The 27,866-nt window shown below is 32.3% G+C and overlaps 1 protein-coding gene across 1 annotated transcript in view; it reads left to right on the top strand.

The window, feature by feature from the left end:
- LOC117102104 (NUAK family SNF1-like kinase 1) overlaps positions 1 to 24,876 on the top strand; it is a 41,248-nt gene extending 16,372 nt beyond the window's left edge. Inside the window, exons 3-7 of the mRNA XM_033242305.1 lie at positions 5,585 to 5,733; positions 6,897 to 6,962; positions 19,999 to 20,115; positions 21,241 to 21,373; positions 21,909 to 24,876. Of these exons, the coding sequence (XP_033098196.1) occupies positions 5,585 to 5,733; positions 6,897 to 6,962; positions 19,999 to 20,115; positions 21,241 to 21,373; positions 21,909 to 22,897 (1,454 nt within the window). The 3' untranslated portion in view covers positions 22,898 to 24,876. The remainder of the gene's footprint in view (positions 1 to 5,584; positions 5,734 to 6,896; positions 6,963 to 19,998; positions 20,116 to 21,240; positions 21,374 to 21,908) is intronic.
- Positions 24,877 to 27,866: the final 2,990 nt, after the last annotated feature.

Below are 27,866 nucleotides of genomic sequence, written 5' to 3'. Positions count from 1 at the left end.
CATGCAACACCATTTAAAAAAAAAAAAAAGAAAGAAATATCCCTAAAAAACTTTGAAAAACACTGAAAAACTCATTTAGAAAAATCATGTAGGCCTAAGTTATCCAATCAAAGTTCATTTTTCCCTTTGAATTTTGAAAATAAGAAAATTAACAGAAAATTCAATTGTTAATAAATTACAAGAAAGGAAAAAAGATCAACATTTAAATCAACATAGTTTACAACAATGAGATGCAGGCTGGGGGGTGGATGTGGGAAAATCAGTTTTTATATTTTACAGACTATAATAGAACCCTAAGTTAGCTGTTAGCAAAGGTATAATAATACCATAGAGAAAATGCAACACTATTAAATGAAGGAATAAGTTTCATATTACCCAAATACTATAAGAAGACTATAGAAATGTAGCATTATAGGAAATTGATCAGAATTTCTTGGACTAAATTTATGAGGAATGAAGAAAGACAATTATTTAGAGTGATTACACAAAGGCATTTGTGATTCTTAGGGCATGTAATCTGTGAGGATTGTCTATAAAAAAAACAGACAATAGAAGGTAAAATAGAGGAAACTAGAGCAAGGGGAAGGCAAAGGAAAAAGTATTTAGATGACTTATTATACTGTGAACTGGGCAAGGGAGAATGGATCTCATTCATGCCGTCAATAATAGAGACAGGTTGACAAAGACATGACTGCCAATGTCAAAATCTGACAAGGTATATGAAAAAGATAGGAATGCTTGTTATTAGCAAAGACTATTCTTTTCTCATTTTATTTTTTTTTTTCAGTTGAAAACAATAACTTATTAAAATATAATTTTTTAATATATATCTTGTTCACTATTTGCAATTTATATTATTAAATAATTATATTCACATGTACTATGATATTTAACAAATGACAGCAATAATAACTGTTTCATTGCTTGCACTAAAGTTAAAATGGGTTTTCCCTTTTCAATTGAATCATTTGTCTCAATAAATAGTATTGTACAGAAGTTGGATGTAATTCAGAGAATAACGTTACCCCTGGGAATAAATGATAAGAATAGAAAATAAAATTCATTAATTATGCGATAAGGTTGCTGATTATATACGTAGGGGTCAAACGTAGGGGTCAGATATAGATAACCTAAAAGGAAGTATGTGTCAGAAGCCATCTATAATAAACAACATTCTTTGTTGTTATTACTCATTCTGTTGACTAACTATCCAAAATTATTATCAGTTTACAGTGAAGTTCCAGTGAAACTGAGTTTATATCATCATTCATAGCATTAAACTGTTGTTCAACTTATTAATAAAATAGTTGAAATAATGCCAAAAAACTGATTTTTTTTTTACACAATTGCTTGTTGTTGGTATTGTCAATCATTTCTGGTTTGAAGCAACTGCACCATTAATTACACATCCATGTTGTTATTTTTTATGTAAATTGTTGCTTTTTTAGGAAAAAAAATACTTCTGATTTCAATTACAGTTAAATGCAAAACACGTCTGAAAAGTAACGAAAGTTTATTTTAACAATAAAGAGTATATCGTATTGTATCGTAATATTGAATCAAATATATCCTGGTATAACACCTAATTGATAACAGAAATTTAGTTTTTATGTACAATGGTATCGAATAATTTAAATTATAATAGATATTGCAACATTTATAGTACCAGTACAAGACTGAAACGGAAATTATAGATTATTGTTGTGCCATTTTTGAATGAAGTTGAAATATATAACAATAATAATAATAATAATAATAATAATAATAATAATAATAATAATAATAATAGTAATAATAATAGTAATAATAGTAATATTGGTAATAATAATTAAATAATAATATAATAGTTGGATTTATAGAGCCTTACACCAGAACCTCAAAGCATTTGAAGCGTGGACAAGCTCGTTCAGTAACTTTATTGGTAACCCCTTACTCATCTCTTGAAAGATGACCTGGGTTCTTAAAAGTGCACATGAGCTAATTGTGTACACTGGGCCTACGGTTTACAGAAGACTTGTTCCAACTCCAGAACCATATGCGAGCGTGGCGGTTGAACCAGCGCCAATATTATGGCTCTAGGCTGCAGCGTCTGGCCTACCTTTACTGTTTGTCCATTTGACTCGTACTAAAACGGACAAGTTTTAGACATATACATACTGAAACATCTTTCCTAATGCAAATCGATTCTGTTGACAACCTGATTTTCCATATTAAAAAAAAAAATTAAACACTTCCAAAGTAAGTCAATATAAATTTTTGTTCTTAGATAATGTCATGGATCTGAAGTGTTTGATACCTTTTAAAAATGTTGAATATATTATGTACATTGTATATTTTTTTGTCTCTACATGCCATATAATATTTAATTATTTGTTTTTTTTTATATATTAAGGGTACAAAACAATGCAATTACATCAGTGTAAGTGGACTTTATAGGTCTACTAGGAGCCAAGTTTCAAGCGGTGGTAGGAAAAGCAGTAAATATAATATTGTTCAAGTTGACCTCTGACCAAAGTTCACATTATAGTTCAATAAACAGGTACAACCAAGACATAAGTGTGTTTACAGACCACAAGGAACATAGACAGCAAACAACACTCAAATACACAAGCTAGTATAATTTATTACTTTCAAAGTACAGGTGCTTTGTAATTAAGTACATGGTTGTATTATGAATTCCTATTAGTTAGGCCTAATAGTGATAATATTTCTTTTTCTGCCTGCTATTTGAAAGAGACAATTCTGAGCATCTTGAGTGAATATACTGGTTGACGTTTGATAAGATTCAAGATTTTTTTTATTCGTCAGTTATGAATACAACTTAACGATACATTTGCGCTTCATAACCGCAAGGTAAAGGCGAAATATAAATACCCAATACCAGTACCAGATAAGAAATTTGTTTTTCAGAGATTATTTAAGAATGTTAAATTAGTATACAGAGATAAAAAAATATATGTGACAGTCTGCCAAGCAAATATCTTTCATTACTCGGTTTCCTTATTCAATATTTGGTACATTCCATTGATCTATCATGGAGGTATAAATCTATTAAGTTATCTTTGTCGTACTGCATATTGTGTGTTGTATTATGGATGTCCATTATTACTGTAATGAGGATAGATTATAGAATAACCAAAACCATTATGTATATGGGGTCACAATTGGCTTTCATGACTTGTGACCATGCAAGGCAGCAGCATTTATCAACTCTCATTTATGATTGTTTTTACGAGGTATTATTATTAAATACTGGCCATTTGTACCAAGGTTTTGATGAGTCAGACTCTAATGTAAACACTTAATTGCTTTGTTCACTTCCATTAACTTTTGTTTTCTAAACTACAAAATGACAGGTGTCTTCTAGAAATACATTTTTTTAAATAAGAATAATGAGGCTGAACTTGCTTAAAAATTTGAACAAAATAAGAACAAATTGAGTCTAAAGGTCAAATGAGTTTTTTTTTTTTTTTTTTTAAATAGAAAAGCAAATCTTATATATACCTTATTTGCAGTTGGTGTGTATGTAATGCCCTCTATATTATTATTACAGTAGGACTATAGTAATATACTGCTGTAAAATAATAATTTTCTATCTTTAAAATAAGAATAACATTTTGAGCCTGAAATTGGCCAAAAAATAAGAACACTGAGTCTGGGCAAACATTTACTGGTTCTTATAAATAAAGGTGTAATATAACCAAACAGATGTTTATTAATTTGTGAGTGATAGCCATGCCACACCCTGGCACTGACTTAGGTCCTGGCAGAGGTCCAGGAGTGCGCCAGGGTATTAATGGATTGTGGCCCTAAAGCGTATTTGCATCTTTATTTTGCCTATCTTCCCATCCATGCCAGTCCTGTCTTAAAATAAATGTACAAAAAAATAAATAAATGAATAATTAAAATATAATTTATTAATTAAAAAAAATAATAATAATGCAGAAAAAAAGCCTACATATACACTCTGCCTAGTAAGATGATATTATTATTATTACTAAACAATAATTCTGACTGAACTGACCGTAATTTCTATGTTACTTGGGTAGAACATTTTTTTCTCCTATGAATAATTTATTATTGCTGTCAATGGTTGTTTTTTTAATAATTGAAATTTAGCTGAAGTTTTGTAGAAAAAAGAAATTTTTGTCTATTGCAGTATTAACGGAAGTGTTTGTACTAATGAATGACAAAATCCTGAGACAATTTGTAATTTCCTTGCATTCCTAGATCTCTGATTTTTAGCTATAGTTTGTGATAGGTCAGAATGTATGTAGTATTAGCCTTGGTCAGGTAATGATGACCAAATGGTGTAGGTTCATCAGAGCATGGAGAGAGGAAGTGAAAGAATGTATAATTGCTTATAAATGGATGGGAAATAGATCCCATGAGAAGGCTTGGAACAAGAATGAATGCTGGTTTGTGGTTTATAGGGAAAGCAGAGAAGGGATGAGTTTGCTCTCTAAATCCTGTTGAGCTATAAGTTAATCCAAAGAATAATTTTAGATTTTGTTGATCTTTTTGATGTCATAAATTAATTTTATTGTGTAGACGTTTAGCCTACTGCGGAAACTATTTAGTCCTACCAGCACTTGATTAAGGCGATTTACCATTTAAACTTCATTCTAATATTACAGGGTACCTTGTCATGTATTGGGACATTTTCAGGTGGTTTAGTGAGATCAAAATGGGAATTATAGCAGATATAGTTTTTTCTTAAATGCCAATTTCACTTCACCTATTAGTGGTCTTTTGTTTTGTATGTACCAAGTAGATTTCTTAAGTTGTTATATCAAAATGCTTTAATAACAGTAATAGTTGTTTATCCATGCATCGCTTCACCTCTACAGGGGTCTTTGTCAGATATGTAGATGGGACTTTTGGGAAAGCTTGGCATGTACCATTGTCAATATCACATAATATCCCCTAGACTTTGTTCATTAACAATAGTTTACCCTGTCATTCACCAATCTGTTGCCTTGGATGGGCATTGGCTCCAAGGATACAGGGGAAACCTCAGCTGGGGTGCATCAAAAAGCTCAACTTGATGGGTTTCTTAATCCAATATTTTGTATTAGAGCTCTGTTCATTGTTCCAAAGAAGATGTAAAATGAGTTATTAGTCTTCTGCAGTTTATTGCATTCCACCTTTTGTAATTCTAGTTGACTTCTCACCCTTCACAAGTTAATAACCTTCTTTTATAATGGTTTTCATTTATTGCCCGACATAAATAAAGGAAACCATCTTTTGACATTCTAGCATTTTACTAAATGACATTGACACATCAGATATTACTGTAATTAAGAAATTAATACAAGTTGCATAATTAAAAACTGAAAGTCAAATAAAACTGGAAATCAGACATTTAATTCTGGGTAATGAAATTGAAAATAGCCTTTAAAAGATTTTTTCAAATGATAATATTTCGTTAACATTTTTATAATGAGTTCTCCCATGATGTTACAAATTATATGAAGCATTATCAATTCAGAATTTAGAAATAACTTTTTGTCGGTAAATTTTACTTCATTGAACTGAATTTGCTATTGTAGTTATGTTATAAAATTGTTTAATTCTCTTTCAGTTTTTGAGAGTAGAGATAAGATTGTGATGGTTATGGAATATGCCAATGGTGGTGAACTGTATGACTATATCAATGATGATAAAATGACTCCGGAAGATGCTCAGAAATTCTTTCGACAGATAGTGTCTGCTGTCAGTTATTGTCACAAGGTATGCTGCATGTCTTTTTTGTTTTGTTCCTTTTGTCTACCTTGCCTTCCTGTCCACTTGCCCACTGTTTTTGTAATTTAAAATCAGATAGATAAATGTAAGGGGCTTTTCACAATTATCAAGATTTTCGCAAGTGTACAAACAATATTATTGAAAGTGTACATAACAAATGTTGATTTTACAAACCCATTCTCCATTTTTTGTCAACTAAACTATTGTACTTGGTTACATAAAAATGTATACAGGTCTACATCTAATTAGAGACACCGCCAATAGTCTTTTATTTTTATTGTACTTTTAGAGACCAAAGCTGCTAAAGACCATGAAAACCCTGTTCCCAAAAGTGGTCTGTAATTGAAGGGAGACCAGTATTATATTCATAATTTCAGTATAATTTATTAAAAATCATTATTTTAAATATTGTATATTGTTTTAAATCAACATTTTCATGCATGTAAAAGTGTGCAAATATGTATACAGTACCTCTCCCACCCCCAGTGTAGGCCTACTGTTTGTATACTTGTGAAAATTTTGATAATTGTGGACAACCCCTAACCAGATCTCAATAAACTACCTAGGCTCTTGTCATCAAAAACGATAGTCTTAAAATCAGGAATTTTAATGTCTTAATACATGTAGACCGAAGACAAATATCATATTTTTGCCATTTGTTATCCGATTTTAACATTTTTTGTGTTAATTATTAGCTTTTGACCTCTATATTTTAAACATTGTCTCATTTTTCATATAAAGATGTGTAAGTCAATTTTAAAAAGAAAAAAAGGTATACCCTGTAATTCCAGCTAACAATATTGCATAAGAATGTTATAATAACGTTACAGTTTGGTGATAAAAACATTATTTTGTAGAACCATTTGTACATAATTTTAACCTAATTTCACAACGTCACAACGTTTGAACGTTCTTACAACATTGTGAAAGCGTTATTTTGTTACATACCTAACTGCAACGTTTGCGAATATTATAAGAACGTTTTGTGTTTGTTGGGATGCTCCTTTACAGTTTCAAGAATGAAGAATCCATTTAAAAAGAAATCTATTTGCCGGAGATTTTGTGGGATATTTTTTTTCTATATCTTTTTGTTAACATTGAAACAAACATGATCCTAACTTATAAGTTATTGTTTGATTGTTTTCTTCCAGCTTAACATCGCCCATCGAGATTTAAAACTGGAAAATGTCTTATTAGATGAAAACTTAAATGTTAAGGTAACTATTGACTCATTATTGCATCTTTAGTGTATTTCTAGCATTGACAAATTTATAGCTTTTGAAACATGGAATAGTTTATTTGTTGTTAAATTGTAATATATTGTCAAAAATAAATATTTCTAAGCAAAGGACAGAGATGGTTGAGGCTGGCTATACATGCGTCTATCTTGCCTGTGATGTTGCAATTTTCATGCTCAATATTTTTATTCAAGATTATTTTGTGCCTTGTTGTCGTCATCGCCGCCTCTGCATAAGCCACTGTTTTTTCCAATATGACATTTCAAAATGCTTGAAATCTTGCTTTTATTACTAAGTTTTTGTTAAGAATGATGCTAAGCAGGTGGACATTTTGATTTATTTGAAGCATGGTACATTTATCTTTTGTTCAAAAATTGATTACAAAAATTTAATGCAGGTGGTAAATTTCAGTGGCATCGCATGGCACTTCATTCATGCAGTCAGTGGCATGCATGCATGTCTAGGGGCTCATGAACCCCCATTGGGGAATTCTGGATCCTCGTTGGGGAAGAATCCAGTTATTTTGTCGGGAACACTACACAAAGCATTTACCAGTCTACCGAGATTGCCATTTTTGGCCATTTAGAGGTGTCTGTTCCTAACATTTCCCTAAAAACTTTGGAGCTGAGGGTGTTTTGACCCCTGTTGCTTGTTGAGAATCTTTGGACACCCTATTGTGGATCCCGGAACTTTCTTTTAGGAATTTTTGGCACTGCACTGCATTTTCAATGAATTTAAAAGGAAATACATAAAATATTGTAATCTTGACCAAATTAAAGCACTTTTTTCTTCTTTTTTTGTATGCATACCTCCATTCAGAATTTGTAATTGACTTTTATTGATGAGATCCCGAAACAGGAAACTGTTTTGTCCTCGACTTGATATAGTTTTTAACCTTCTTTAGAAAGGTACAGTAGACCTTTTGGAAGGAATAATACAGGCTGTTAACATTGACACTTTACTTCAAACATTTCATTAGTGGAGTGGACTAATCTTTCATTTGTTTTGGCCTATTATTTAGCAGATAATTGATTTATATGTAAAGTTAGCATTAGGTACAAAATAGGTTTTTATTCTGTTTAATTGGCAGTTTTTAAAAGTATGATTTAATGGGTATCATCAATTTTTTTTTATATAAATTGTGCAAAAGTCTGATCAATTTCACAATAAGAATATATTACTGAATGAAACTGCTTAGTTGAATTAGAGGGGAATTAGTGATGAATGTTTAGCCATAACCCATATAAAAATATTTTCCTTTAGAAAGTATGATTTCTATGTCTATCTCATTGTTGTTATTTTATAAAATCTATGGAGTTATAAATTGACATGGAGAGGGTGGTCATATCACTTTAGATTGAGATTGCATATAACAAAAAAAACAAAACAAAGTGATTTTCTATAAAAAAAAAATTATTTTATGATGATGCATATGGGAGTAATTGCCGAGGATGATGGTATGCGGGGGAAACTAATGGGTGTATCTAAGAAGGAAGTTATTACCTCAATCATGGAGCCTCAATGTTATGATTAATTTCCAAAGAATGTTACCACAGCACACTTTTTGTTGTCACCTGATATGCCCACATTCATAATTTCCTCTCTGGTGTATATACAGTACATTACCATAGGTATGTGTATATATTTTTGTAAAGATTTTGCTGTTTAAACTATACTAAAATCACATTGATCTGTAAGAAAGTAGATAGTTTAAATATAATGGATTTATTGTTAAAAATGATTCATCATTTCCAGACTTCAAATCTGAATTCAAGATAATGATTTTTTTACAGGCCTGTCATATGTCCTATATGCCTTAATTAGGTATATAAGCTAATATATTTTCCAGCTCAAAATTGTTCCATGGAATTAGTTTGTTGAAAATTTTTGGTTCACAAAAGTACAGGAGACTGCCATTTTTCGGAGACTCCCAACAAAATTGCAATCCTTTGCTAAAAAAGGAATCTTTTTTTATACTTTGAAAATGAGTTTTGAAGCACTATACTTTTCTTATAACAAATAAGTTAAGTAGTAGGATTAAGATTGTTAGCAAGGTTCTGGTGTTGTGAAAGTAATCTGTCACTATACTATATCGGTAAACTCAAAGACTCAAACTTGCTTCCCTAATAGAGGATTAAAGCCAAGGGAAATGAAAGTTTCATTCTCCGCAAGTAGAATTTAGTACGGTAATCTTCGATGAATCAAGACAAGGCCTGAAAGGTTATTAGATACCAACTCATGTATCTTGCACTCGGGAACAGGGATAAGAGAATTTAATCTCTGTTGTATCATTATTTATATCTGTAATTAATCTCAAATATGTAATTAATCATACTTAATTAGATTACTTCAAGTGTGATTTTGTGAAGACAGGTGTATTTTCCTATCTATGGCGTGCTTGGCTTCCAATCAACTTGATTCTTTGTGAATGTTTTCGTATTTCATTTCATGATGTCTCTAATAAAATGTGAAAATGTAGATTGTGTATTTCGACCGCAACTTGCATTTTCCAACTCGCAATGTTTCTGTATGCAATATTCTCAAGTTCCACTAAAATAACACTTAAAGTTGTACCAAATCTGAAAGATCTGTCCACATTATCAATATGTCACAAATTTGCATGCGTACGTGGGTGTGATATAAAGTCTTTATGTTCACATGAGAAAGTTGAGGGTACACACATTTGTCACATAAAACGTGCGTGGTCCAGGGGCGGTGCCAGGAATTCCCCGACGAGGGTCCAAGCTCCCCGACAAGAGGATCCACGCCTCTCCCCCGTCGGGGAAGTCTAGCCACCCCTGGTGTGGACAGGGTCCTGCTTTTCATTTAGGTGATTGTGATCTAAGGTTTCTAACATGAAAAAATTATTCCATGATATACGTTCTTCCTCCTCAATTTTTTTTCAAGGATTGAAAAATTCGAACCTTTTCGATTTAGGGGGTGCATAATCCCAATTGTATCTTTTAGATATGGTTCTGGAAAAGTTTTCCGTAATACAAACATTCACATCGTTTATTTTAAATTTATGGTAATAGATTACTGTTTTTTTCTATGTTTTCTGAAACTGTACACAATTTTGAAGAACTTTTCTCCATTTTTTCTAATGAATAGTGAATTATAAATTTATAACATCAAAAACATCAGTGGCAATCATGAAAAGCTACCTTTAAAATACTGTATGAGTAATTTGATTAAAAATAATCATGTTAAATACAAATAATCCAATTCCCTTCCCAGCATTCTGCTTATGTTCATCTGAAAATGTAAATATTAAATTGTGCCCTGTTTTTGCTTTATATTAGAATAAGTATGTATGTTATCTTTGGGTCAGTAACTTACAAGTTAATTAACCCCAATAATGTGACATAGGTGTGAAATAATACATTATTTAGTACCAGTTACAATTACTTTGTTGATGATGGGAAAATACTTAAAGATAGCCTTAGGTCTTTCACCATTTACCATTCAGTGAAGATTAACACCTTTATTGTTGTAGAGGATGAAGGCATGTACTGAGATTCCTGAGAATCAAAACTACCACCTACCCTGTTGAACTTCACTTCCTATCATCTCATAAAAGTCAATTAATGTGGTAGTGTGATACAGTGTCTTCCTGTTCAATTTTAATTGATTCTTACTATTTCTAATTCCATGCCCACAAGATCATACCATAGTACTGCACTTTGTTTCTGCTGGAACATTCATTCAGTATGATTGATAGTTTTCGTAGCTGACTTGTGGGTTTGTTGGTTGTGATGTCTATGGCATATTGGTTGTGACATGATAGAAACTTCCAGAACTTGAACAATAAAAGCTGTGTTCTGACATTCATCATTTTATGGGGTAAGAATTAATTACACCATACCACCATGATTACACAGAGAGCTTTTTTGAATGAATGAAATACTGAAGGGTATTTTGAGTGAAATAACCGAAGGGTATTTTCAGTTGACCCCCTTTACCTGGCCTGGATTTGAACAGGAAATACTAAATTACTTACGTTATGTACAACCAGAGAGTGTTGTTGCGGTACAACTTAATCCTGTAATTAAAATGCATGATGCTTTAGGAATAAAGTCAGGGGTGGCGCCTGCGTGCTCTGGGGGGAGCGCTCTGTCGGACTATTTCAAGCGACGCTCAACCACACCCATTTTGCTCTCGTCAGGAAATCTGCCTCCTCATTGGGGCATCGGCAGCCCCCCCCCACCCAGTTCCCCCAGTCGGGGGCTTCAGACCCCCCTTGATTATCCCACCATTGATTTTGAATTGTTGGTTGTTATTGGAATCTGCATATTGCAATGTACTGTAGGAATATAGTATGCAGGGTTATAGCTGAAGAAAACTAATTGTGGGTGATAGACATTTTTAGGGTGAGTGTGTGACAACATTAGTTTAACTCTAAATAATAAGAGACTTTTAAAGGATGGAAAAGTGGGTAAACAAGGGTGGGTGGAGGGTCATAAAATTAACTTTACACTGGGTGGAAAACTTCAAGGATGGGTGACGCCCCCCCACCATAATTACATCCCTGAGTATGCCTGTAGAAATGTCTATACAAAGCATTGAAAATGTAACTATAAAATGAAACTTAATTTCTGATTTGAATGTTGTCATTGTTAGCTAGGCTGCCAATCTTTTATACAAATAAAAAATGAATCATGACTTTAAACTTTCTGCAAAATAACAATTAGACTAAATTTGGATTATAATTTACTGGTCTAAAAGCTTTGTAGAGTTTTGTAGAATTGAATAGGGAAAAATACTTTGTTAATGTTTCAGAAGAGAAAGTATATAGAATCAGGTAGGTTTTATTGACTTAAGGTTATTATTAAGGGCATGAATGGATTTAACATAAAAATAAGGCTAAAAAGAAAAGATCGACGTTTCGACTCCTTCATGGTGTCATTTTCAAGATCAAATGATGAAGTAAAAATATACAGCAACAATAATCAATAGAAAAAGCTAATCTACAATGTCAATGTTGTGTACAGATTTAAATGTGACTTGTGTGAATGTAAGTTATGTCGGATACACAAACCGACACCTCTACCAACGTATTGCTGAACATAAAAGATTTCTGTTAGGACAACATGCTAAGGACCATCATATCAGCCCAAGCAGTATTGAGTCATGTTTCAACATTTTAAAGAAATGTAGGAACAAATTTGACTCTCATTCATGAAATGCTATTTATTAGACAACTAAAACCCAGTCTGAATAAATAAAGTGACTCTGTCAAAGCAAAGCTTTTTATCTAACACAGGGATTAATATCCCACTGTTATTAACTTTTACATTGTAGATTAGCTTTTTCTATAGATTATAGTTGCTGTATATTTTTTACTTCATCATTTGATCTTGAAAATGACACCATGAAGGAGTCGAAACGTCGATCTTTTCTTTTTAGCGTTATTTTTATGTTAAATAATGAATGGATTTGGTTGAAATTTAATTGCCAACTTCCTTTAGTGACATCTTAGTATCAAATTGTAAACAGACAGTAATTGGTAAACTTTTGTTGTGATTTTCAAAAGAAGTTAGTTTTTAAATATAGGTGTGGAACTATTTATATTATGGAATGCAGTAAAAGTGAGTAGACCTAACAAAAGCCTATTCCTTCTCAACTGATGTAATGTAATGCTATTTTAACACCGGAGACAATTCCCATTTACAGTGGACTTGAAATCATGATGATTTTGAATAATCTCGTTTTACTGTAGTTTCATGTGTTATATTATATTCCAAAAAAAGTTTGAAGACAAGTAAATTAAAGCTCAGTGGTGTAACTTTATCCTATACTTTACTCTGCTGTGGTCTAACCAAATAAAATGAAACAATATTGTTGGTACATTTGAGCAGTACACAGATTTTGGTTTCCAAATACTGTAGTTGAAAAATAGTCCTTTAACAGAAGAGCTACTTTATTCCAGTATTTAATATATTATTAATGATCTCATTACTTTCATTTAACTGTAAAAAAATGTACAGTAGGTTGACTGAAGACAAAAAAGGCTCATGCAGTATCTGTGCAATTCTCTCCAGTACACCTTCAACCAAAATAGTTGCAAATATTTCAAATAGTATAGAAATGTATGTTTATTTACATATTTATTGTAAATTCAGAAATATTAATTTTAATCATAGCAATAATAATAATAATCTTTTTATATCTTGTGATTTTATTGTATTGATTACTTTTTTGATGTTTATTGCAATTTTCACCTGTAAGTGGGAACGAAGAGTTCCTGTTGGACGATTGTTATAAAATAAATAAAAATAAATAAATGTTTACCTCTATTAATACAACATTAGATTTAATGTGTTTACTGCAAATGCCACCATAATCCATTATGATCTTTAGTTGTTCACATTTACCAATTCGTAAGTTAGTACATACGCATCTATAAATAATTTTGTGAAATTGGCATCTGTCTGAATTCCTAAAACTTTACTTCACCACAAATCTTAATTAACAGTGAAACTTACATCAGTTTATGAAATTTAGGATTAGATAGCTTGAAGCAGTTTTAGGCTACTTTTTTTTATACCATTATTTTCAGCTTCTTGCATTCTTTAGATGTAACTTGACAATGAAGTTGTAAGTAAATGACAGGGCCCTTAATAGCATACTGCTAGGCATTGACAGCCACAAGATTGCTGCACTACAAATTTAAACTAGAAAATTTTGATCTTACCCCTTGAAATTAGTTTCATGATTTTCTTGTTTTTGTATCCATAATCCAGAGGGTATAGATATTGTATGTCTTTTGTTCTGTTTGGTAGTTAAAATAAGTTTGTGCAGATAATGTTTTCTTTCTAGGTTCCTAGGATCCATGTCGATGTATAGGTGTCAATGTCTAGTATAACAAGTATCTGTAGTGTCATTTACAGCTATTTATAACTTGCAGCCTTTTTTTGGGTAGATGAAGTAACCGAAAGTAGTGCAAAAGACAGCGTGTAGTCTGCTGAACTATTCTACTGATGCCTCTCAAGAAATAATGTGGTTATGGATATGTACAATTTTGAAATTACTATAAAAGATAATCCTGAAACTATTTATTGCTCTTGCTAATATTAGATACCGGTATGTGAATATATTTTTGATCTTTGCAATTTATCTTCTCTCCTGTTTAAAGTACTGCAGATCATTAATATTGTGTATTTTTGTTTCTGTTAAACAATAAATAAAAGATGTTTCTTGTTATATTTTTTATTCTACCCTTTGCAAGATGACTGAAATTTATTTCCTGTCTCCAGGTCAGCAGAATCTTTTAATACACTGGAGAAAAAATTCCTAATCCAAGCTATTTCTACTCGTACCAGATACATTCACACCCTGGCAGCCTTGTCTTCTGTTGGTAGTCCCCACTATCTCTGTGGCCAGAATGTAGATCAGTGAATCCGCCTGAAACAGCTGCTGTATCTCCTATTGGATCCTGTGTTCATCCAATTTTTCCTGCAGTTTGTAGTATGATTTCCTGTCACAGATTTCCGCCTTTGCTCAGTTGACTTGTATTATCTTTGAACAAATCTCTTTACCAGCCTGTCATGGTTATCATCAAGTTTTTTTTTGTGCTATTTGGGATTTCCGATATCATCAAAAGACTCAATATCCAATATTTCCGTTTACAAATTCCACCAAGTGTAATCCTTTATGTTGATGGAGAATTCCAATCTACAAGTGCTATTCCGTGCAAAGGCTTAGAAAATTCTGTAGAGTAGAGTGATTATTAGTATAAGTGCAAGCCTTGTTTAAGCTCACAGAATGGATTTATTCCATTTAGAAAAAATTTCATAAACCATAAGTTCTTCTAAATTTTACTGTACAGTATTCCAAAAGTTTCAGAACAGAGCCTTGACTTGTAGGGTCTGTCTAGATCAAATTTTCTTTGACAAAAAACTTTTATGACCATATATAGTCATGATGTGCCTATATATGGTCATAATGTGATGTTATCATAACCATATTTAGGCATGTCACATGTTTTTGTTTTTGACAGAGGTTTAAAAATGTCACTGCATTGGATTACAAATAACGCTTATGATCCTAGATTTAAATGAAGTATTTTAATTTGTATATTTGACATTGAAATCCTGCAGAAGACATTGAAAATGAATGTCAAGATCTGACAGGATAAATACTATTTCATTTTATAGATCTACAATTTAATGCAATTAACCTAACTTTCTGACACACCCATTTCATTCTGTTGGGGTATTGAAATTTTTCATATAAGGCCAAATGATATTAGGCCTAATTGAAAGCCAGGTTTCCATAAAATCGCTACAAAGTCACTACAGTGTCTTCAGTGCAATCGTTGTACTGCGTAGCAGTCAGTGCCCAGAGCAACTGGGAAGGCTTCCTAATACGACTAACTGATTAGCATCACCGAAAGCTGTTGGCAATAACGTGTAGCGATTTGTATTTAAACCAATCTTTACACATCCGGGATTTGAAATTATTTTTTTGGTGAAGATATTTGCTATTTATTATTCTATATACCAGTGGTAAAAATGCTGGCAAATAATAATTTATTATTATTTTTTTTTATAAAAGAAGTATAAAAGGAGTTATGCTGGTCTTTTGTTTCCAACTCTTCTTAGCCTTTTACAATAATCTTTCAGATCATCATCATTTTCATTTTGCATGGACATTTTTTTTTTTTTTTTTTTAAATCGCAATTAATTTTTTTTCATGAGGCTCCAAAATTTAATAGGGGTGGGGACATGAAAACTAGCAATTAATTTTATTTAGCTTAATGTAAACCTGAAACCATTGGGTAAGTTTTCCACTAATTTCTTAGCTGCCCTGTTGTTCAGTGCATTCAACAAAACAAGTTGCTCTCACCATCCATGCTGTCACCCACTAAAACTTTCAGAGAATTCAACAGAATGAAAAACAATGAGCTAGCAAATTCAAGGAAGTTTGTCTTCCAGCACATTGTCCCACGAGAATAGCAGCTATTTATTGCTAGGACCCCTGCACAAGTCAATCTACAGAATGCCTGTTATGATGACAAAGTCCATGTAGAGTCCCATCAGTCTGCAGTTCAAACATTAGGCCTTACAAAGCCATGAATCAAAGTGGTTAGTTCCGTTTTAAAGGTTACATACGAATATCGACAGACAACGAGATCTATGCGAATGCTCAACTTGGATTTATCATTTCGTTTCTGGCAGTTGTTTGATGTCTTCATTCAGATGATATTTGTAAACAAAAAATATAAATGTTTGCCAAATCTTTCATTCATTATTTGGAAGAGTGTGTCACGTTGCTGTCATTGCTTGTCTCAAATACATATTGTCGAGGCTTAAAAATCCAAAATAAGCACCCAACATGTTTTCAGTATAACATATAAATTATGCTACTGTATATAAATACTGCACTGGGCCTCATTTTACAGTATAGCGTGCATGAATGTAATTACATGCGAGACAAGTAAATTATGTATTATATATTGTATGTAAAAAAAGATTTTTAAAAAAAAGTATGGACATACAGATGTGCTACAGACCTGTATTGGCTTTCACTCTACCTGGAAATTTACATGTTCATCCGATCTATAATGATGTTTATCATATAAATATATAGTACATTGAGCAGCTTTTGGAAGCTTTGATATCTGATGATGCTATTTCAAACTTTAGCTATCTGTTGCCCTCTAGCCATGCCAACAGGAGCCAACTATTTATATCTGGATTTTGTTCCAGGGAAAACATTGCGGGCGAAATGTACGTAAATGCTTTTCCAAAAAGTTATTAAACTAGAAGTGAGAAGTTCTACAACACAACAAAACATTTTTAACTTTTTGCATCCACTTACACTGCTTAGCTATTTTTGTAATATTTAGTTTTTGTTATGTCTCTTATTGCATGTTATGACACTTTTTTTGTGGTGATGTGCATTGTGAGTGACCTTTCAGCTGCATATTGAAATCTTGAGTCATGAAATATCAAAATTTTATTGTAGTTTTACCTCTTTAAAATAGAGGCTTTAACATTACAAGGTATGAGTCACTGTAGCAAGTTATATTTGCCATCTTATGAAATACAGACTTCAATACTTCGTTAACTATTTCCGATATATTATTACCTTTTAGTAGCCCTCCCACCCATGTTTGATAATGAATCATTATTCACTTCTCATTTTTATATCTTCGATAACTGACAGTAGACTAGTTATGTTTGTTGAAGGCCTTCTACAAAATTTGTAACATTAATCAAGTTAGATTGTTGTGGTACTGCCTTGCTGTAACTCTGACGGAGAAAATTCTCTGTCCTTGTAAAAATTAAATTATTATTTTATGAATATCTATTTTGCTTCGTGTATATTAGCACCGTTTAATCCATGGTCACAAACCAGATTATAAAGTCAGTGAAACAATTAGCGTCAGGGGAGTGCTGACAACATCCTGTAGTGTGCGGAAAACATAGCTTCATCGAATATTTAGTAGGAACTAAAATTGATCCGTGCTTTATCTTTTCCTGTACATGTGTCTAAGTGTTATAGAATAATCAAAATACTGTATAAATCTTTGGTCCATGTCCTACTTAGATCAGTCATTATAGAATTGTTGGATTTAATAATTTCCTCTTTAGGCAGTTGGGTAGAATTGCTTTTGAGTATTGCAGGTAGTTAGGCCATGTAAAAAAAAATTGGTTAACATCCCTTCCCTACCATCAGAGAGGCCACCAACATAATTTTTTTTTTTTTTTTACAAAACACTCACAAACTCCATATTAATACAGGTTTGTTTACAACACGTCCGCACGCTAGCCAGACCGAAATCTTGAGTCATGAAATATCAAAATTTTATTGTAGTTTTACCTCTTTAAAATAGAGGCTTTAACATTACAAGGTATGAGTCACTGTAGCAAGTTATATTTGCCATCTTATGAAATACAGACTTCAATACTTCGTTAACTATTTCCGATATATTATTACCTTTTAGTAGCCCTCCCACCCATGTTTGATAATGAATCATTATTCACTTCTCATTTTTATATCTTCGATAACTGACAGTAGACTAGTTATGTTTGTTGAAGGCCTTCTACAAAATTTGTAACATTAATCAAGTTAGATTGTTGTGGTACTGCCTTGCTGTAACTCTGACGGAGAAAATTCTCTGTCCTTGTAAAAATTAAATTATTATTTTATGAATATCTATTTTGCTTCGTGTATATTAGCACCGTTTAATCCATGGTCACAAACCAGATTATAAAGTCAGTGAAACAATTAGCGTCAGGGGAGTGCTGACAACATCCTGTAGTGTGCGGAAAACATAGCTTCATCGAATATTTAGTAGGAACTAAAATTGATCCGTGCTTTATCTTTTCCTGTACATGTGTCTAAGTGTTATAGAATAATCAAAATACTGTATAAATCTTTGGTCCATGTCCTACTTAGATCAGTCATTATAGAATTGTTGGATTTAATAATTTCCTCTTTAGGCAGTTGGGTAGAATTGCTTTTGAGTATTGCAGGTAGTTAGGCCATGTAAAAAAAAAATTGGTTAACATCCCCTCCCTACCATCAGAGAGGCCACCAACATAATTTTTTTTTTTTTTTTTACAAAACACTCACAAACTCCATATTAATACAGGTTTGTTTACGACACGTCCGCACGCTAGCCAGACCACTTACAGTTTAATGCTCTACTGTGGTACTGTAGCCACATGGCATCCATGATGGCTGTTGTGTTGGAGTGAATTGTCCGTGATTATACTGTATAGAGATAATTGCATTATGACTGTTATTCATAAGTTTCTGCTTTCTAAAGATGAATTACATAATTTCTTGTATGGAATTTTGGTCTCTATTGTTTTCTTCTTTGTTTTGTTTTTTTTTTCCTTGCAACATTCTTTTTTCATGTTCAACATGAGGAAAATAAAACTTCCCTCCCTACAATGAAAATTGATAACATAAGGATGCTAGTACTAACCAATTTTTAAATTTTACATGGCCTTATTACATTCAAAACTTTCTCATACAATTATGTTTTTCTTGAATAAATAAGAAAAAAAAATCTAAAAAAATGTAAGAATGCACATGAATTTAAAAATGTCACATGGACCATGCTCAGACTACTGATATTTTTTATAGTTAAAATTATTTTATGGGTTGTTTGAAGTACTATGTTAGACCCATTTTACACTCCAAAACTACTCATTATATGCTTTTGAAAAATGTTTATAGTAAATGTTTTTTTTATGAGCTGTGTTATTAAAAATGACATAGTGTCAGCATCTCTTTATGTTGTCAACAGGTATCGTTGGAGCCAGCTGTTAGCCAATCATTTGTCAGTAAGCTGTGGCTGTAAACAAAGTCCATGGGACATCTATTTTGGGGTTTTATTTTTACTGATGTGTTTGTATCTCACTATGAGTCTTAGCACGGTTTTCTTCACCCTTGTGAACTTGATGGCAAACTCACTTGACTGTGTGTACAGTAATTCCCATCGCATTGGCATGATACTGTTCTTCATAGATGTGTCTGTTTTAAATAGTGAAGTTTCCCACTTCCCCACAGTCCCCTACATCGTGCCGGAGGCTTCTACATTTTAAAGGCACCCATTTCTACAAGCTATCAAACACTGAGGAGTATGATAAATATAAGACACTTATATTGTTACCTACCTGAGTTGATTTCATTTTCCAGAAATCTGCAAATTTTAGTTTAGATGGCCATACTGTATATTGATATAGTTTCTGTGGATTATGAACAAGGGAGCATTTTTACTGCATGAATGTTGTGTATATTTTGAGAGAATTAAAAATAATAATAATGAACGTCCAAAGCTTTGGTCTATGGTTAACAATTTGGCCCAGTCCATAGAACAACATGGGAGGGGGGTATATACATTCTTAGCCCTGGTTAAAAAATCCTTGTCCACATTGTATGGTAAATACAGCCACAAATACTATATATAGGATTTGTTTTTCAAACTTGATTTACTTAATTTACAGCTCTTGACTTTATGACTAATATAATTTGTTCATCTTTTTTTCCCCTTTAGATAGCAGACTTTGGACTGTCAACACTATATTCTGATAAGCTTTTGAGTACGTACTGTGGAAGTCCATTATATGCTTCTCCCGAGATTGTAAATGGAAAACCATACCATGGCCCAGAGGTAAATCGACTCATATATTCAAGAAAGGAAATGCAATTTTCTTCATGATTACTTTTTTTATTATAAAATCATGCACATCAGAAGTATAAATAAACCAGTTATTAAAATAATTCACAGTATTCATTCACATCTACGATTTCTGGCATTAGCCAAATAATAATGAATGCCCTTTTAATATTTTTTTTTTTGCCACTCCATCACTGCTGCCAGCCTACTTAATTGATAATTTTAGAAAATATAAACTTTCTTCTCAAGTAGTTACTAAGTTATTGTTGATTAGATCACCATTTTGTTTCTGCATTCCAAATATAACAGAATATTCTTTACATTTTGACTTCTAAGAGTTAAGTCAGTTCAACACTAGGCTCAAGTTGATTAAAAAAATACATTCTTTGTTAGAAAGCTGTAAAATCTGAGTGTGCAATTACCAAAACCCCTGAACCCCACTATTCATCGGACATTTACCCTCAGACTCCGATAGCGATTCCTTTCATTATAAGCATATGGTATCAATAGAGGTGCTGTAATAATTTCTCCCTTTGATTGTTATAATACGCTGCATTTAACTTGCTTTATTTTCTCCCATTGTAATAACGGAAATGAATTTGATGCTCAATTTGACTGCGATACCTTTTTCTATTTTATTTATTTGTTTATGTGTGGTGGCATGCGTGAAAGTTATATGCTTTCCAAATTCAAAAGCCAGCATGGGAAGCTAAGATTAAAATTAATCAGATTTCAGGGGAATCATAAGCCAGGCTCCAGAGGGGAAAAAAATGTTGATATGCTGTAGAACTGATTTTTTTCAAGACTCAAAAAACTTGGGAACAGTTAATGAAATACAGATTTATTTATATTTTAGAAACCGGAGGATAAAGGTGAAAGAAATTATGGTTATGCCCTTTTTTCCCCATTTTTTAAATATTCAAAAATCTATCTCATTAACCATCCTCTTTTTTTGTGTGGACCTTAGAAAAATCAGTACAACAAAACCAATTCAAACTCATTTGGCTTTTGTTTCTACATTCACGGTATTTTTTTTAAATTATCTATTTTGATAATATTGTATTTTTTTACCATTTAAGAAAACTGAGAATTTATTCATTTTAAAAAAATATCTTATAGGCTGACTGCTGGAGTCTTGGTGTCATGTTATATGCAATGGTTTACAAAACAATGCCGTTTAATGGTGCAAAATTCTCATTACTACGGCAACAGATAACAGAAGGAGTGTACTACGAACCAGAAAACAAACCAGGTAAGATTTTTTTTTATAAATATGAGAATGTACATTTTTTAGAAATTATTGAATGGGGAAGGTGCAGTGATTTCCATTTAGGTTCTAAACCTTGTTTGTGAGGATTCTAACATGCAGACCATTGTCGGTCATGCTTACCCCAGTCTTATAGTTACCTGTTGACAGCCTGTGAAGAAGCTCAAGCTATGCTCTTGTCAATATTGATGGTAACATCAGGCTTCACATACAGTATCAAGATAAAAAGAAAGAATATGAATTAGTTGATTAGTGTTTTAACCTGGTTTCCTGTAGTGGTTAAGGCGTGGTGCCTAATAGCCATTATATGTGGACTGTTGTGGTCACATACTTAAGAAAGGTGAAATGTAATTGGATGCACATATGCGGATGTTGCGAATATTTCCTAAATACATTTAATCTCTCTCCTCCTATAGTCAATTCAATTAAAATATGTATTAACATACTTTGAAAAAATTCATTTGGAATGAAGATAAACTGTTAATGTTGATATATTAACATTTTTTTTGTCTCATTATAGTTGCATCTCGGTTAATACGAAGACTACTGACCGTCAATGCAAGGAATCGTGCTTCAATAAGTGATATTATGCTTGACCCCTGGGTCACAGATCCACCTTCAATCCCTTCATGCTTTACATTTGATGATGTCAAAGACGAAAAAATATTGGACTTGAACTTATCGAGCGACAGTGATGCTGAAAGAGCAGAGGAACCAGTTGCTAAACAAGTGGTGGGAATTTTGAAAAACTCCAGTGGATCTAACAAGCAGGTTGTTAATGATTCATATGAAAATCTTGCACCTGTGCAGAACTGTGTTATAGTCAAGAAGGACAGTATAAAAGTCCGTCAGAAATCTGATAGTCGTAATCGTAGACCCCGCCGTGGTATTCTTAAGAAACATGGCAAGTACAGAGGTGCTGATAGTGGACTTAGTATTGATGAGCCTATCTCATCTGAAAGTAAATCTGAAAATACCAAAGAAGAGGAAATTCTGGATAAGGAGACTAGTGTTAAAACAAAAGGGCAGCGTGATTCCAAGAGAGATTCTGGTATTGATCAAGACATGCCGGCATGTTCCACCAACACAGAATCTTCAGAGTGTGTAATGAGACCCCGCAAGCAGTTCAATCGTAATAGTGCGGTTCGAATATCTAAGCGCTATTCAAAGGGGAAGTACTCGTCAGTGACCCAGGTATGGGAGACTATCTACAACTCTGGGGTGGATCCAATTCATTGTTTAACAGAACTAGAAGCGGAAGTAAACAAGGGAAATCATACACGGCAGGAAAGCGCCAGTTCAACAGAAGATCTCCTGGATATTCTCGACAGAGAAAACCAAGATATTCTGCAATCAGTGGAATCAAACCATAACCAAAGTATTGCAGCAACATCCGTCCATTGTAGCAAAGCGTCTCTCAAAGTAACCAGTACGTCTGAAATATCCACCAGTGAAGAGGTTATTGACCTGTACTTAAAAGCTTTGCGAATACCGCATCAGGAACACTAAACTAAATTCATGTTTTGCTGAAGGATTTGTCACACTTCTTTTGTGGAACCTATTGCCCTGGATTTTTCTTTATCTGAGAAGTATTAGAAAACAATAGGAATGATTAATATCTTTCATTCTGAAGAATTTTTTTTTCTTTAACGAACTGGAGTTCATTTGTAGATAGTGTAAATGTCAAAAATAACCATATACATGCTTAAAATTTATGCTTTTAAATGGATTTTTTGAGAAATTAATTGTTTAGAAATGAGATGAAAATACTTTTTTAACACACATAGTGTTCACTGTTACCTGTTGGGGTGATGTTATTATTTTTGTAAATTTTGCTTATCATAATATGATCACATTATTATGTGATATCCTTTAAAATGTCTTTTGCAACCACATGTTATGTTATGGTGGACCAAATAGCATGGCATAATTTTAGATATTGCATGTCATCATACAGAACAGTGTATAATAGCTACAGTAATTGATAGATATAAATATAAAGGTAGGATATAATCCCAGTGTTTACATGATGTTGATAGCGTCATAGCATATGGACAACTCAAATCTATATACAAGTATAAATATATAAAATGATATTATTATTTCATTATGAATATATTTCTACATAATGCTATAATTTCTTGCTAATGGTTCTGTTTATTTTGTATCAAATATGTTGATATTTTTGTCTACATCAGTGAACAGAAAAGACAAGAGCGAGTGCCAAAGATACTTTTGTGCTGTTGTATCAAGGTTTTCTTTTTTTTGTGCAATTTTATAAGCCAATTCTGTAGTTTTTTTCCCCTAAGTTACTTGTGTAATTTTAATAAGATAAAAACTGTCAATTTAATATATATTTAAGTTGAATTTGTAAATTTTTAAAAGCAAATGGCATTTGGAAGAATTATGTTATTAAAGGAATATTTCATAAGGTGTAAATGTTTGATATATATATGGTATACCTGTATATATAGATCTTTGTAATAATCAAATATGCTAGTACTGTACTTAATTGTGAACATTCTGTTTCATATATTAAAGTTTTAAAGGTTTGCTGCAGGGCAAAAACCAGTATTTCTGTTAAAATACATAAACTTTACATTAAAAATATCTTTACATCCAATTTCTGTATTAGCTTATATTAATTTATTTAAGATGTTTCTCTGTTGACATTAGAATAATTGCAAACTAAAAGAATGTGGTGTAGAACTGGAGATTCTGCAGACAAGGATTTGAGCTGAATAACTTAATGGTTAAAATATTTGCTTCACAATCCCAGAGTCATGGGTTTGAACACTGACACTGCAGATTTTTTTTTCTCAAGACTGAAAACAGCTCCACTCCCAAAGCCTCATTAAGAGACTGACTTTCTAAAGCATCATTCCATCCTGCAATTGGCGAGTGTACTTGCTGTTGGATGTGAGTGATATAAAACAATTATAGAGGGCGCAATGCATATTTCTATTATACTGTAACTACAAGGCATTATTGAGATGAGTTTAAACCAGTTCATAAATTGGTTTTGTTTATATGTGATTACTGGCATTGAGATTAGTTTCACTGTGTAGATTTCCATTGTCATATTTACACATGTTACTGATTTCAACAACTTTTATATATTATATATATAAATGTTGATTTGGATCCAGATGAATTTAGTTAAACTTTTACTTACTAACTTAGAAGAGTAAAATTTAGTTTTTCCAATCGCTAAGACAATTAATTTCTTACAGTATTATTTTCTGTCATTAATTATTATTAGTCCCACAAAAATTAAATAATAACTCATGATTCATGCAAGAATGATAATTATACTAAATGTTAATTTGTAATAAACAATGTTTCATTTGTTATAGTACTTTTTAATGGAGATATCACTCTTTATATCCTACATTTTGTTTACCATTCACTAATAATAAGACACTAGAATTAAGCAAGAAAACCTGATTACTGTCGTAAATTAAATTACCTTATAACTTTAGTAGCTTGTGTATGTCCACTGTCACATCTTTCATTTGCAAAACGTTCAAAGATGCATTTGTGATACATTACAACAATAAAAACAATTTAAAAATCATGCACTGATATAATCTGTCTTCATGTTTTGTATCAAATATAATGTGTTAAATCACTTGCAGGATTATTACATGCTTTATGAGAAAGAAAAAAAAACAACTTTATTCTTAATATGACTTTTAAATTCCTACAACCTACCTCAGACCAAGCCTTGCAGAACTTTCTTGCCTGCTGTGATAATTTATAATTTATATCTGCTTTTATTCATTGCATCAAAAACTGACTTTTTGATTGTAATACATTACAGAAATAATGCAACAGTCATCAGAACTTTTTAAAAAGTTAAAAATAAGTAAAAGCTCTTGTTTCATAAACTACAATGGAAGGGCGCTTAGCACACCAGTCACCATCCAGGTATTTAACCTTGTGGTTAGTAGTGTGGCAGCACCATGCTGTCCAACTCGCGCCAGGTTTACCCTGTTTTTAATGTTGATGGGCTGTCAATAATTTATGCTTATGTTTCCAACCATAAATGCTGTTGGCTATGGCAACCTGGGGCTGGATTTATCAAACTAGAAAAATCAGCTTAAATTTGCCTTTAATTGGCGCCATCTATTTTTTTCCCCTTAAGGCTGTTTTCAACTAGTTAGCTTTATTCAAACTTACCTACTGTACAGTTCGTAAGCCGGTTTTCCACTAAGCGAATTTATTCGTGCGAATCGAAAGCGTCGGCTAATGCGCAAGCGCATTTACATTTCTATTTCGTTTTTGCGAAGCGAAAAAATGCGCAACCAATCGGCTCAGAAAGCGAACCGCCTAGTGGAAAACAGGCTTTACTTTACTCAAGCTTTACTTAACATTAAATGTGCCGCCCTCTAGTGTTTTAATGTGATACCTTTTTTACATATACTGCATTTGTTACTAAGGCAAATTCAAGGTAAAACACAAGCATGAAATGGACCCATTCTAAAAAGGATGGGTTCACTTTATAAAATATGGTCCCATATTAGATAAATTTGCAAGTAAAATCGGTCCAATTTTTTTTTTAAACAGGATACACATTATCCCATTTATACTTATAAAATGAGTCCACATTTTAAAAGACGGGTCGACTGTTATGGGCCGACTTTTAAGAAGAATCCGTTACCAATGATTTTGGCTTGCGGAAGATTGCTTTTATCAAAGAAAGTCATAGTATTAGGCCTAAAAAATGTATTTTTAATCTTGAATCTAAAAAACAGGATCGAGGTAGTGATAAAGACATTATTTATTTGAATTGTTCAATTCAATAAATAGGAATATAAAATAGAAGTACAGTAGGCCTACATTGCTCAATTCGAGCCCTCTTCCGAGATCCTTCTAATACGATTAAGCCCATACGAGACCACTTTTTCAAAGCACTGTACCAACTTACCAACATTCAATCTTTTAACACAACATAACCCCATCATTATATTATAACCCGAATTTTTAGGTCCCAAAAATGATTTAGATTTGGAGGACGAACTGTAGCCTACAATAATAAAAAATGGATTGGATCCATAATAATCGTACTGCATGCCAAAGATCTTATGAACACAACTACTCTTATATATTTCGTTCAAAAGTTCACATAAAAATGATTTTTGAAAATCTACTGTTGTCACTTTGTGTAGGTTTGAAATAATTCGGTAGTTGTTACTGCACGACTCGCTGCACGTTTTCGCTGCATGACAACTCAGTCCTTTCTGCAAAATTGAAAAGCGCAATCGCAGATTTTACGTAGAACCTCTACTAGTACGTCGAGCACGTACAGTTTTGAAATTAACGTAGCAATTGTGACTTGAAATCGTGAAATTTACAGTATTTTTTTTTTAAACATGAGTGGTAATATGTCAACATAAATAGACCGTCAACAGTTCTTTAATCAAGCCGGATTTGAACCATATATTTTCGCGTATAGCCTACTCATTGATCTAACAACTGGAGCAAGCGCTTAGCACTTCAGTTCTGAGCTAAATTTGTATTAAAGGGGGTGGTAGTTACGAGATACTGCTAGCATTTTCTCAAAAGATTACCAGTACCATTAAATACCAAACATCGATCTTGGTGATTATCATCTGCCAACACTGATATTCATCTTGCTAATTTTCCAACTTATCTTACACAATGATTTAAAAATTATCAGAGTTATCATGCTGTACAGGCGGATAGCGGATGTTATTTTTAGATAGATTTAAGTATTTTAAAAAATAACTTCTTTTTACGTATCACATAGTTAACCAAATCCAATTACTTTAAATTTTTGCAATATGACAAATTGAAATTAATTCAAACATTTTTCAATTAACGAAAATATAAAAACAATGTGTATAATGTAGAAATTGATATATATATATATATATATATATATATATATATATATATATTATATATTATATATATACATACATATATAACAGAAAATGAAACAGAAAATATCATATTTCAATTTAGCTGGTCATTCAATTTCAAATTTCAGAGTGATTGCAATTGACCATAATGCCAGTTGGAGCGACAAAAATCGCAGAGATAAAGAGAATCACTGGGAACTTTTACTTAAAACAACCACACCATTTGGACTCAATATTAGGAACGTTCTCCCAGTACACTAAATTAAACCAATGGCATTTCAATTTATTCCTTATAAATCATATGGCTTATTTATTGAGGCTTGCCTCTAAAGTTTAGTTTTGGCCTTCCTATTTACTTGTTTAGGCTGTTTATTCTAATCTCACCCAGCCTACTGTTTCCAATCATACTTGCATGTAATTCTCACTTTATACCATCTAGCTTTTTACCGATATATAAGGCAAATAAAATCAATCCTTAGTTTCACGTCCCCTCCCTCATTGAATTTTGGAGACAGACGCATGAAAAATGTACTATGTAGGCCTACTATTTTTCGAAAAATATAAAATTTTCTGGTAAAATGAAATAAAAT

This window comes from Anneissia japonica, unplaced genomic scaffold (genome assembly GCF_011630105.1).
Source record: "Anneissia japonica isolate Jap-2015-1 unplaced genomic scaffold, ASM1163010v1 scaffold171446_len717541_cov154, whole genome shotgun sequence".
In the NCBI taxonomy this organism is placed as follows: domain Eukaryota; kingdom Metazoa; phylum Echinodermata; class Crinoidea; order Comatulida; family Comatulidae; genus Anneissia; species Anneissia japonica.
Note: the sequence above shows the minus strand (reverse complement) of the source record. Positions and strands in the feature narration are given on the sequence as shown.